Source organism: Ahaetulla prasina, chromosome 1 (genome assembly GCF_028640845.1).
Source record: "Ahaetulla prasina isolate Xishuangbanna chromosome 1, ASM2864084v1, whole genome shotgun sequence".
Classification (NCBI taxonomy): domain Eukaryota; kingdom Metazoa; phylum Chordata; class Lepidosauria; order Squamata; family Colubridae; genus Ahaetulla; species Ahaetulla prasina.
This window is the reverse complement of record NC_080539.1, coordinates 296,072,956-296,086,467: the sequence shown is the minus strand read 5'-3', so window position 1 is coordinate 296,086,467 and position 13,512 is coordinate 296,072,956. Positions and strand designations below refer to the sequence as shown.

The following is a 13,512-nucleotide window of genomic DNA, read 5'->3' as shown; positions in this document are numbered from 1 at the left end:
GGTTAAACCCTAGCAAGATGGAGTTGCTGTTCATCCAGAAACATCTTAATCTCTTAAAAATAACAGTTCCAGCTTTAGCTCTGAATCAAGTCACCCTCCTGGATTTTCACATCCTGCTTGAAGAAGAGACAGAGCCTGTGGCAAGGAGAAATGTAGGCAGCTTCAGCTGGTATGTCTGTTATGAATTTATCTGGACCAGGAAGCACAGGCAAGAGTTATATGCCTTTATCATTGTATGATTAGACTACTACAATCTATTCCTTGTTAGGCTCCTTTGAAGATGATGTGGAGATATAGTTGATACAGAATACCATGGCAAGATATGCCAAAATAGAATTAATGTTTAGTCTACAATTGCTGCAATGATTGTCAGTACAGCAGCTTGAATGCACAATTTAAAGTATTGGTTATTAACTATATAGCTCTACCTGGCTTGGTACTGGGTTACCTTAGAGCCTGCCTTGTCCATGATTATTTTTTCTTTCTAAGAGGCCATCAACAGAAGATCTACTTTAGATCCTGCCACCATATGAAGTAACAGGTGCACAGGTTCAGAGATGGGCCTTGTCAGATACATCACCTACATTATGGGATGGGTTGGCCCCAGGGATTTGATTAGTGCTTTCATTCTTGGTCTTTTGGAAATTGCTAAAGTATACTCTTTGAACTGGCCTTCTAGCCATTTTAATGATTATTGAAGGTGAAGGGTCGTCATCTATTATACTGAATTTTTTAATTGTTTCGATTGAACTTGACCTTGAAAAGCTTATGAACTACCCAGAATCGTTTAACTGTGATAGTATGCATATTTTTTTACATAAATAAAGACATTGAATTCTCTGCTGCAATAAACCAGTAATTTTCTCTGTCTCTTTTCTTTCTTCTATTTTGGAATACACATAATTGTAGCCTATCATTGTTATTTCTAATTCACTTCTATTTGCACAGCTCTATTCACTGCTTCATGAGTCTTTTTAAAATGAAAATACAACTGTTGTATCGCTGTAGTTTTTGCTTCAAATAGTAATGTATCAACTATCAATAGATTTCTCTCCCATTCTTATTTTTCCATAGTATCTATTAATCTCTAGTTAAAATAGTTTTCCAATAATATTTTTAACTTTCTGAAATAACAAAATCTGATTACAGATTAAAATTATTTTTATTTTGCAATATGCTATGGTTGATTTCTGCATTGTCAGGTTTTTGTTACAAGTCATCATTGTAGATATTTTCTTTGCTCATACCAGTATAAAATCTGGCTAATGAAATAAGCTTTTGGCATTAATTTTTGGCTTGCAAAAATTAAGACAGACAACTTTTACCTAGTTTGGTAATGAGTCGTCTGCAAGTAAACCACCAAACTCAGAAAGCATCAAGGACCCCACAAATTCACCGAAGAGACTGGTGCTTCTTGGAAGAAAACTCTACCCCAAATACCAGAGCATGGAGTTTTAAATACTAGTTACTTGTGTAATGTAAAATTTATATGGACTTACAAAATCTATCATAACAAAATCATCATGGATATTCCCATTGCTGCTGCCACTGGAACCCACTGAGTGTAGGCTACCTTGTAAGGGAGACTCTGTGTCTGGAGAATCAGGAGGATTTACCTGTTAAAGGAATGCAAATGTTCAATTAACATAATAAAGTCCTGATGGGCAAAATTAAGCAGAGACAAGAAGTTATCTTTGCAGACAGAAATTATAGACATGCTTGGCATTCAGGAGGCACAATACTGACAACAATTTTATAGGACCGAGAAAGGTAGGCAGTTCTTACCATGGGATCGTTATCTTCTAGTTCAAAGCTCTTGGGAGCAAACATTTGAAAAGGAATATCCAAACTGGCCATTGTCACCTAAAGAGGTTCAAAAGATAGAATCTCAAATGTCTCCTGACAAATCCTGCTGTTTCTGCCAGAATGAAATATACTGCTGCAAATTTTCATGCCTACAGCCCCAAAATTGGTCAGGACAAGTTCAGAAATTAGAGAAAGCCAAATATAGCCAAGTTGTGCAGACCTGGAATGGCATTTCTCCTGTGTTATGGGAAAGGATATTCCTTGTGTTCCGCTTCTGAAGCCATATGCAAGCAATGAATTAAAGTGAATTACCTGGCTGATGGGCTTGTTGACAAAGGCTCCCACCTTTCGGACAAAAAAGGTTTCCAAGGCATCGCGTGGAGAACCGCTCTTTCCTTCACTGCTGTTAGATACGGTTTCTGGATCCTCACTGAAAGTTGAAAGAGGGTGTAATTATTATTATTATTATTACACTAGAGATATACAACCACTGATACAAAGCATTGGATATGAAGTACATATTTTTCCTAATAACTGTCGTAGCTTTTTACTAAAGTTATATATATAGTACTTCCCATAGAATTAAAACTTAGATTTTAAAGGTGTTCGGAGTATTCCACCTTTGATAAACATTGTTTTTATTTGAAAGTTATGCTTTATCTTCTAGCATCAGTCTACTCATCACACACACACATACACACAGCGAGAGAGGGAGAGAGGGAGAGAGGGAGAGGTTTCCTCAACATTCATTTGATTTATTCTTAGCAGCAGCAATACATTTTACGTACTAACAAAACATTTTAAAGATGGATTTAGGATTTCCCCCAAAGTATTTTTTTCAAAGAATGAAGAAATCTCCAAAGGGAAAGGAGACAGAATCTAAAGATTTTGTTCCTTTTTGGCCCTTAGTGGCACTGCCATAATCAAACAAAAACAAGTGTTAACAATATTGTTGAGAGTTTGAGAATTATGGTATCTTATGCTACTTACAGAAAATGCAGAAAAACAACTTTTTAAAAAAGAGAAACCACTAAGCTGAAAACTGCAAATACCTAGAAAAAAGAACTTCAAAGGATGATGTTAAGCTTTTCTTCCAAAGCTACTAATCTGCACAACAAATGCCATTAATCCTCGAGCAAATTAATTTTTGGTTTTTAAAAGCGATACATAAGACAGTTAAGGGAAGTTAAATACCTACCTACTAGATGGAGTAACTGCAGAATAATGGCCTCCATCCAGGGGAGTGCACGTCATTATTTTCTCATGATCTGCCTGGGTGCCATGCATCGGTTGGCTAGGAATCATAGGTACTCCTCCCTCCTTTCCTGGAACTACCAACTAGAAAGTACAAAGATCAAACTTGTTATTTTTGAACTCATTTGGGAAAAGAGAGAATGCTCAGTTCTCTTACTTCAAAGAGTGCAATTGTTTGTTTTTCAATTAAAAGTAATGGAATTGATGACATATTTTGGAAGAAGCAGTGCACTTTGTTTCTCAAGAACTTGAATGATTTCTACCAATAGGCAGAGGGAGGAAGAATTTCAGTCAAATGTGTAAGTACAGAGGGAGAAGAACTAAAGTAGAACTAAATGGAAGATAACAACTTGAAGAATTGAGAGCTGCCCTGGATCCCCTGTAGCAGTTTTCATTTGTTTATTTGGGCCTACTGTCAGAGGTAGTACTTCAAACTTCCTAGCAAGCAGGACTGAGCTGTTTCTCAAAGTATACCTTAAAAGTAAAATACTTTGCAGTGGAACAACATTTTAATAAATATACCTCATAATAATTATAAATTTTATTCAATGCATATGGATTTATACCACGGCGCAATTTTCATGGTCATATAAAACACCCAACTATACTCCACACTGCATTAAATATAACTACAGTAGATACGTCTTCCATTTTTCAAGCATTGTATAAAATAATCCACACTTCTAAACAGTTAAGCAAAGAAGATATGATCAAAGTTCCATACGGTGTTCAGGCTTTGCCAAGGATTCAAGAAGAAATGAAATTCTATCATTCTGGGATGCAAACCGAGAATGATAGGTCCAGATGTAAACAATATCAGAAAAAAAAAGACATTCTTACTTTAGTGCAATAACGTGTGTTTGTGTATGTAAATATGAACTCCATATTAATTCTCTAGGTCCTCACTTTAAAAGAATGCTCATTAAAGTCTTATTTCATATGAATTCAAAAAGCAATATTAGTGTTCTTTGTCCAATGCTAACTAGTATCATTTTTTTTTCAACTATTACTCTATTTTCTTTGCTGATGTGAGACGAATAGAGTAAGTTCAGAAAAATTGTTAGCTGTCAATGAGATACATTTTAGAGCAGCAAACCTCTGAGAATACCTGGTGAAGATGTGTAGCACTCAAGCCGCCAGCAAAGACTACTGGGTAGCCCAAGTCAGCTGATCCAACTCCCAAGGCTGCAGGCTGATAAGAAAGACGAGAGCTGGAGAGCTAAGAAATAGGGGTAGGGAAGAAAAAGAAGAGAAAGGGAAACCCCACAGAGTCTGAATAATGTTTAGATATATAGGAAAGGGAAGAAAATGAAATCAAGATGTGCAAAATAAAATTGCTAGTCTTGTTTCTAATACTTTCTCACACAAAAAAAGGTAAACTGATTTTAATGGAATTTATGACTGATACTAATTATTTTTAAGGACCAATTTCCAAGGATCTGAATTACAGAAATGACTTCATATATATATATTCGTATTTAACATTTTAAATAAGGAAACAATCTGTGCAAATGACAGTACAACCATTGCTCTGAGAGAAGCCTACCAAAAGAATTAATAACAATGTTAGATAATTATCATTCATATGCCCATTTTATCTCTCATCAAGAAGTAGAAAATCTAAGCAGAAGACATTTTGAATTTCAGCTATAAAATGCAAAGTTTTCAAAGCAGAACCTCTGATCATCAGAGAAGAAATCTAAACCTGGACCAAAATTAATATCTGAGACATCACATTTCACTGCAACTATTAAAATAAAAAGGAAAACCACAAAAGATGTGCCAGAGGACAGAACTGATGTTTATATTACATCTCTTACACTTGACTATCCAGAGTACATATATTGCAGAGTCTATGAAAAATAAACGCTGGAATTACAACTCTTACACACATACACATTTGCATAATATGTTACATTACATTACCTGTTGTAAGCATTGTAGGTGTGATTTCCTAGCGAAGGAAAATATGTTTGTAAGTTTATGCGTGTGTGTGTATATAAGTGTACTATTACCCCTATTAAAGCAAATGATAGAAAGCTGTACTCTTTTGGATACTGTTGGATGGTAAATTCTATACAGGTAGTCCTCAACTTACAACAATTCAGTTAGTGGCCATTCAGTTACAATGGCATTGAAAAAAAGTGACTTATGATCATTTTTCACACATATGACCATTGCAGCATCCCCATGGCCATGTGATTTATATTTGGATGCTTGAAAACTGACTCACATTTATGACACCTGCAGGGTCCTGGGATCATATGATCATTTTTTGCAACCTTCTGACAAGCATGGTCAATGGAGAAACCAGATTCACTTAACCACCGTGTAACTAATTTAACAGCTACATTGATTCAGTTAACAAATGTGCTCAGAAAAGTCGTAAAATGGGGCAAAACTCACTATCATCCCTATATTAATGAATCATGTTTATATTGTCAGAGATTGCTGTAGCGACTAATATAAAGGTGTTCTGCCGTTGCTTTTTTTTTGTTTTGTTTTTTTTACATCTGATCCTAACATACTGGTCTTATTTTGCAGCCTGATCTTCCATTTGGGTGGTATACTGTTTGGCTTTTTTTTTCTTGTTTGTTCATTTAGTATCCAAGTTATTCAGTTACAACTCCAGCTGTGCTGTACATTAGTTGGTTTGTTTCTTGCAGTGAGCTGGTGCTTATATTTGATATTGCCGTATTGGCATCTTTTAATATTAGTTTTAGCTGTTTCTTTGGAACAAGCTTCAATTGTTCAACAGGCAGCCTTATTCCATTGTTTTTGTGCTGTTTTTGGTGTTCAGTTATTTTTTCTTCTTCTTTCAATTCCTTTTGTTTTTTTAATTAAAGGGCTTTTTTTTCATTCTGTAAAGGTGGTGTCTTAGGTTTGGGAATAAAAATGATTTAATAGCTATGCAGGCTTCCTCTAGTTTCAACTTCAACTGGTTTGCCTCTACAGTCTGAGCTACTTCTGGTAGAGCTTCAATTTTTTGCCCTTGGTAGACCTTTGTAGTTCTTCTAATTCTGCTTCACTGAATCCTTTATTTCACATTACAAACCAACGTTCATCTTCTAGCTTCTGTAATGTTATTTCTGATTCTGGATGTTTTTCTTTTCAGAACTGGTACATTCTTTTCAGATATCCTCTTCTCATTGGATTTTATTTGTAATAACAGATCACTATTTCAGTCTTTGTATATTGGCGATGGGTAAATAATTTTTCTTCCAGTCACCCTGCAACTGCTGGTTGCTCAGCCAACAGTCTTGATTCCTCTAGCCCATTTTTCATCAAATGTCCATGAAGGTCAACATTTGGAATAGTCCTTGTTGACCAAGGTGACACCCAATCCAGTATGGGTTCCTGTAAATTACATCTCACCATATTGCTTATGGGTACTTGTTATTATGAGATTTTTTTAAAAATCCCACTTTAAAAACAAAAATTGGTGAACACAAGACGGCACTGAAAATGATGACCACCCCTCCAGCAGCATTCATTTTTTCAAGGAATATGATTAGCATGATCATCTGCACAACCATACTATTTCCTTATACTTTCACTATAGGTTTTGACTTATGACCATAATGGAGCCTGGTGCATGACTATCTCATTTAATGATCCCCATCCCTGGTCTTCCCATTGTGGTTGTTAAATAGAGAATGGAGTGCCACAAAGGGTGGGGAAGGCCTTGGGAGGCCCAGAAGTGGGTGCTATTTTTGGAACAGCTACAGTTCATGGGCTGAACCACAGGGTTTAGGAATGCCATGGGATGGAGTGGCCTGCTTTCCTTTTCCAACAATGATCTCCGGAACTTTGGAGATCTATAAAAGGTAAGTGAGTGGTCAGTGATGCGGTAGGGGTGGGGAAGAGGGGTTTGGGACCCCGTAGGGTGAGAAGCAGGTCCAAGGCCTGTAGAGTGCTAGGTTCACAGTCATTGAGCTAGGATTATGGTCACATGACATCTCACATAACCACTTCACTCAACAATCAAGATTCCCATCCCAATTATGGTCATAAGCCAATGATTATCTATATAAAACAGAAAATACCTTATCTTTTTATTATGACTGAAATTATAAATAAATAAATAAATTATAAATCCTCTTAGCAATGGCCTACTTTTTCCTCATCCTCTTGCTATGCTTTTTCCCACACCCAGCAACAAAATTTCAAATAAAGTCTCATATACCGTAACTCTCAATCCAGTCTTAGTGTCTTTTCCTTTTTTTGGAAGAGAAAAAAAATATAGTATGCATCGCTGTGACAAAAGTCGATACCATCAATAGACTGTTACAAGATATTTTTCACCGGTATCTCTAAAATTTTGTTATGAATCCATGAATTCAAGAACTTTACAAGCATCTTGCTCAGTAATAAAAAATATAAAAGTAATAACTTTCAATATGATTTTTTCCCCTTGAGTTTCCTTTCTTTTAGAAAATGTATTTGGAAACTGAATATATAATGCCAACTTTGTAAATAGGACATACCTAAAGGCCTGTTTCTTTTTAGGCCAGCTGGGCTCACCAAGATGAAGTCAAAGCAAAAGTATTTACTGTTTACTTTTGTTATGTATCTTTTAGTTTTTAAAATTTTTGACCCTATACATTTTCCACAATCAACTCACTTGAGGTGAAAAGGCCAGCCCCATCATAGGGCCCTTCAAGGTATCCATCACCACAGGAGGAGGAGTCTGAAAATGTGCTTTAGTGACAGTAAATACACACTATACAAAGACGCACGAAAGAAAACACACAAGGAAGAGAAAGAAAAGAACTTCAGAAAGAAAAATGGAAAAGAGTTTGATGAACTGAATGTTATGTCCAGACATATTGGAAATGTTCATATACAGAACTGGAGAGCACTTCATGATTTGCAAGAGGTTTAACATTTCAGGGTAACTGTTAATACAACAGTTTTCCAAATTAATCTCTTTTTAATTTGAGAATTCCATTTAGATCAGGAAAAAGAGTCAGAATTTGCTATAAATACACAGGCCTTCTAAGGATTAGGTCAAATGGTTATTGGTAACAACAGAGAGGAGAAAAGATCAATTCAATCAAAACTATCAAATATTCTAATGAGCACAACCACTTCTATCTTCACTAGCTTGAAGAATGAAATTCCAATGAAGACAGGAGACAGGCATATATGCAGAGGGGATGGAATGGGGAAAGCATGAAATGTGTCATGAAATCATGATACAAATCCATATATATTTGCATCCAAAAGAAACAGATAATGAGTAGAGTTTCTGGTTTTCCATTTAAAATGGATATATAGGATGACAAGCAAAGTTTTTGATCACAAATTTTATAACTGTGCTGTCTTGCCAGAAGACATGTCTTTTCATATTAAACATAATTAAGACAATGGCAACACTAGAGTCAGAACATTTTAAGAAGTAATTCTTGTCAAATGTTGATGGTCAATTAATTATCAAAGAAATAGCCTACAAGAATGCTCTATATCAGGTATGACTTGATATTTATAAGTTGGGGAAATGGGGATGAAGAAATCAGCTGTAAGTTCACTAAATAAGTTTATTATTTAATAAATAATAATAATAATAATAATACTCAGCAGAATATTCTTCCCCTAAAATTAAAATTAAGAAATGACTATATAAGTAATTACATACAACCTAATTCCCTGGCAGCAACCACCAATATTGCCATTAGAGAAGAACAGAAACTTATTTTCATGCCAGGATGTCTTATTGCACTGAGTTTTAAAACTAAGCCTTGTGTCTTGATTTTTAATACAAATGTTTTGCAGGAGTATCTGCCAATCTATGTTAAGTATAGAATTTTTTAACATCTGTAAATTAGCTGGATTAAAAAGTTAGACCATATATTATGATCAGTAGATGGTCATCAGGCTTGAACTAATTTTTCATACACCTATATTCTATTCTTATTAAATAAAAATACAACCTCTTGGCAATAGTGAAATATATGCATAAGGAAGTATATTCTGAGCAATGCCCATCACTGTATAGTTGTCACGCTCTTCGTTCTGTACCATATAATAATACAGGTTGCAAAAGTGTCAGTTGCTAAAATATGGCTGTAAAACTGTATAAATAAGGCACACTGGGAAACTTCTAAATTGATTTTGAAAAACAACTTACCTGGGATGGGGGAGAAGTAGAGAAAGAAGTTGTGCATACTTCTTGAGAATCTTCTACTGATGGATATGCCACTGCATTTTCTTCACCTGTTCTGTAACAATCACAAGATACTTTTTTAAAAAATGGAAATGTTTAATAATAGCTAAACAAAGGTTCTACTGATACAAACATTATACACAGGAATTAGAAGATTTGGGTGGAGTTGAAAGGAGAATTATGACAGAGCTCACTCTTTCCTTAAAAGAGCGGAACTGGAAGGGTGGGTTTATTATTTTTGCATTTTATGTGTTCATAAATTTTCCCCAGAAAGAATGATTTTTTTAGAAGTTTTGTTTTTTTCCCCAAAAGGAAGCTTTTACTGATATTCATTTCAAGACTATTAGTTGTAGAGATATACAAAATGTAGTTTCAGAGCTTCATAAAATACATTTCTGTTTTGGCCTATGAAGAAAATATTAACCTGGGAAAGGTTTTTAAAAATAGGTCATCTATTAAAATACTTTTGAATTATCATGCTTTACTTTTACTACCATACAATCATTAAATAGAAATAGAATAACAGAGTTGGAAGGGACCTTGGAGGTCCCTTCCAACCCCCTGCTTAGGCAGGAAACCCTATACACCACTTCAGACAAATGGTTATCCAATCTCTTCTTAAAAACTTCCAGTGTTGGAGCATTCACAACCTCTGGAGGCAAGTTATTCCATTGATTAATTGTTCTAACTGTCAGGAAATTTCTCCTTAGTTCTAGGTTGTTTATTTCCTTGATTAGTTTCCACCCATTGCTTCTTATCCTATCCTCAGGTGCTTTAGAGAATAGCTTGACTCCCTCTTCTTTGTGGCAGCCCCTGAAATATTGGAATTAAGGTAGGAATTTATAAAACAAGTGTCAAGATGTTTGAAAAAAAAGAAACTATTTTCATTCTGCACTTTACTCTGGAAAAATATTTACAATCCCAAGATTTCTCACTGACTTAGGTGTGACCTGAAATGAATGTATCTTAAAGTTTTCCCATTCTATTCATCCACTTCTAAATAGTGTGAGAAATTCAGGCTTTTTCTGCATACTACACTTCAAAATTGAAGCAGTGAGCAAGACTCACATGATTTCTCTACCCAGCAATGTAAGCTGTAAAGGTTTTATACCTGGGATAATTGCCTCCACTATTCATGATTCCTCTTTCCTCACCTGTAATTGCAGGGATGCATGGGTGAGGAGCTGGGGTAGGGACGGTCCACAAAGTGATCAATGATAATCCCCATGATAGGTGGGGTCCTCTCAAACTGCCTGCAAGGCAATAAGTAATAAGCAAATTGTGTTATTCATAGGACTGTGGTTTCTATTTTACAACTTGTTCTGACAGCCATCCTGCTCTCTTGGGTAAATTTATGGGGAGCAGAGCATCACCACAATTCAACCCTGCAACTCCACACATAAACAAGGAACTTGCTCAAAACTTAGAACTACCAATATCAATCTGCCAAATCCAAGTAACTAAGATTTTCTGGCTTAAAGAAGGATATCCTAAGAAGAGATTATTTAGTTTGACTAAGAAGTCCTCACCTGGTAGACATGAATGCTAGGTTGATTCTGTAGGCACATGACAAAGTGATTGTGCCTAGTGGAGTACCAACTGTCCCAACTCGGACTGTCTGAAATCCTACACAGGCAGAAGAGAAGTGATCATTGTCCCAACTATTCTTTATGTCAATAATGATCAACCACAAAAATAAAACGATTCACTATTGCTCTAGTCTTAGCTGAGCACACCAATAAAACTGAAGCCCTCAAGATGATGTCCATTGAGACCACCCTTTGTGTTCATCACCCTCTCCTGTTCCACCTCATTTTTAATTTTAATGCAATATTGTTTGTGGGAAATTAGTACAGTCACAAGAATATCTCTAGACCCTCTCTGAAATGGGATCTGGAACAGAAAACTTCAGGTCTGAAAGAACTATCAAGTTATTTGGAAATTACCACTACCTTGTACTTAGCTATAGACCTGCAGAAGTTGCTTTTCTTTTAACCTTACCAATTTACTTTTTGAGAGCTGATACTTTGTAACTAAACAGCTTACCATAAAAGTAACTTTATTATTATGCTTATAATACACTCAAAAGTGATTGATGCAAACTTCTATTAGTTCTCCTATTGACAAAAGTCAGATGTATATATTCTTTAGTTGAATCCCAGATATCAGTTTCAATTCTTCATCAATGTCTTATAAACCTCAAACATCCATCCATGTATACATGTTTCTTTTGTAAACATGTGAATCTGTTAGTCTATAATTGCTCATTTTTATTTTGTAGTCTGTTAATAGTAAAAAAAAAAGCCTAGGTCTAATTTTTTCGGATACCGTCATACCTTCTCCCAAGCCATTCAGTTGCACTTCTCCAAAGTATACCCTACAACAGATAAGTAGAGACAAATGGAAACACATGAAATATAAAACCTGATACAGACAATATAGAATGTATTAGAAGTTGTATTTATTTTTTGGTTCTGAGGATGATCAAAGTCAGTATTACCTGTACAATATGACATATTCATGACCTTGTTTCCTTGAGAGTCTATAGGCTGGTGTCACCCTTGTTATAGCAAGCAAAGATTTCAGCAGTAGAGACAGCCTATTATACACAGTGTAGGAAACTTTGGTTTCTTTATCACATCTAAAAGCATACATAAAAATAATTAGTCCGACATTCCAAGAATTGATAAATTCTGAAATAAATCAACTTTGAAATACAGGTAATCCTCAATTTATGACCACATTTTAATCCAAAATTTCCGTTGCTAAGCAAGACAAGTTAAAGTGATTTTTATCCCATTTTATGAGCTTTTGGCCACACTTATTAAATTATTATTATTATTATTATTATTTATTATATTTGTATACCGCCCTTCTCCCGAAGGACTCAGGGCGGTTCACAGACAAAAAACAACAACAACAGAAAACATATAATAGATTAAAAACAGCTAAAGAATAGATAGTTGAATTCAATTGATGCTCTGACTTTTGAATACAAATTTAAAACCTCATTTAAACCCCTTTTTTAAAAATCCCAATTTAAAAAACTACATTCAGGCTAGTCCTGCTCTTCGAAACAGCAACGTCTTCAGCTCGCGGCGGAAGGACTTGAGATCGGGGAGTTGACGAAGCCCCAGAGGGAGCTCGTTCCAGAGGTAGGGGCCCCCACAGAAGGCCCTCCCTAGAGGTCGCCAGCCGACATTGTTTAGCTGACGGTATCCGGAGGAGTCCCTCTCTGTGAGCGCAATGGTCGGTGAGAGGCTAATGGTGGCAGTAGGCGGTCCCGTAAATATCCCGGCCCTAGGCCATGGAGCGTTTTAAAGGTGATGACAAGTACCTTAAAGTGAACCCGGAAGACCACTGGGAGCCAGTGCAGGTTACGCAGGAGGGGTGTTACATGGGAGCCAAAAGGTGCTCCCTCTATCACCCGCAGCCGCATTCTGGACCAGTTGGAGTCTCCGGGCACACTTCAAGGGAGCCCCATGTAGAGAGCATTACAGTAGTCCAGGCGGGATGTAACAAGGGCATGAGCGACCGTGCATAAGGAAGCCCGATCCAGAAAGGGGCGTAACTGGCGTATCAGGCGAACCTGATGAAAGGCTCCCCTGGTGACGGCTATCATATGATCTTCTAAAGACAGCCGTGCATCCAGGACGCCCAGATTACGAGCCCTTTCCGTGGGGGCTAATAGTTCGCCCCCAATGGTCAGTGATGGAATTAGCTGACTGTACCGGGCCGCCGGCATCCACAGCCACTCGGTCTTGGTGGGATTGAGTCTGAGTCTGTTCCTCCCCATCCAGACCCGTACGGCCTCCAGGCACTGGGACATCACTTCAACAGCCTCGTTGGGGTGGTTAGGGGTGGAAATATAGAGCTGAGTATCATCAGCGTATAGATGACAACTCACCCCAAGACCACGGATGATCTCACCCAGCGGCTTCATATAGATGTTGAACAGAAGAGGCGAGAGAACCGACCCTTGCGGCACCCCACATAAGAGGCGCCTTGGGGTCGATCTCTGTCCCCCCGTCAACACCGTCTGCGACCGGTCGGAGAGGTAGGAGGAGAACCACCGATGAACAGTGCCACTCACTCCAAGTCCCTCGAGTCGGCGCAGCAGGATACCATGATCGATGGTATCAAAAGCCGCTGAGAGATCTAATAGGACCAAGACAGAGGAACAACCTCTGTCCCGAGCCCTCAAGAGATCATCAACCAGCGCGACCAAGGCTGTTTCCGTGCTGTGACCAGGCCGGAAACCGGACTGGAATGGATCAAGATAGACA

At 37.1% G+C, this 13,512-nt stretch overlaps 1 protein-coding gene across 7 annotated transcripts in view; it reads right to left on the bottom strand.

Annotated features, from left to right (window-relative positions):
• Positions 1 to 13,512, bottom strand: part of ATG13 (autophagy related 13) — a 33,226-nt gene that overhangs the window by 8,995 nt on the left and 10,719 nt on the right. Inside the window, exons 6-16 of one of the 7 annotated variants that reach the window (XM_058161766.1) lie at positions 11,727 to 11,867; positions 11,563 to 11,603; positions 10,756 to 10,852; positions 10,381 to 10,479; positions 9,191 to 9,281; positions 7,685 to 7,783; positions 4,169 to 4,279; positions 3,005 to 3,144; positions 2,119 to 2,236; positions 1,786 to 1,863; positions 1,500 to 1,616 (exon numbers count right to left, since the gene is read on the bottom strand). In XM_058161766.1, the coding sequence (XP_058017749.1) occupies positions 1,500 to 1,616; positions 1,786 to 1,863; positions 2,119 to 2,236; positions 3,005 to 3,144; positions 4,169 to 4,279; positions 7,685 to 7,783; positions 9,191 to 9,281; positions 10,381 to 10,479; positions 10,756 to 10,852; positions 11,563 to 11,603; positions 11,727 to 11,867 (1,132 nt within the window). The remainder of the gene's footprint in view (positions 1 to 1,499; positions 1,617 to 1,785; positions 1,864 to 2,118; positions 2,237 to 3,004; positions 3,145 to 4,168; positions 4,280 to 7,684; positions 7,784 to 9,190; positions 9,282 to 10,380; positions 10,480 to 10,755; positions 10,853 to 11,562; positions 11,604 to 11,726; positions 11,868 to 13,512) is intronic. The other 6 variants (XM_058161768.1, XM_058161770.1, XM_058161769.1 and 3 more) reach the window with 6 other exon arrangements.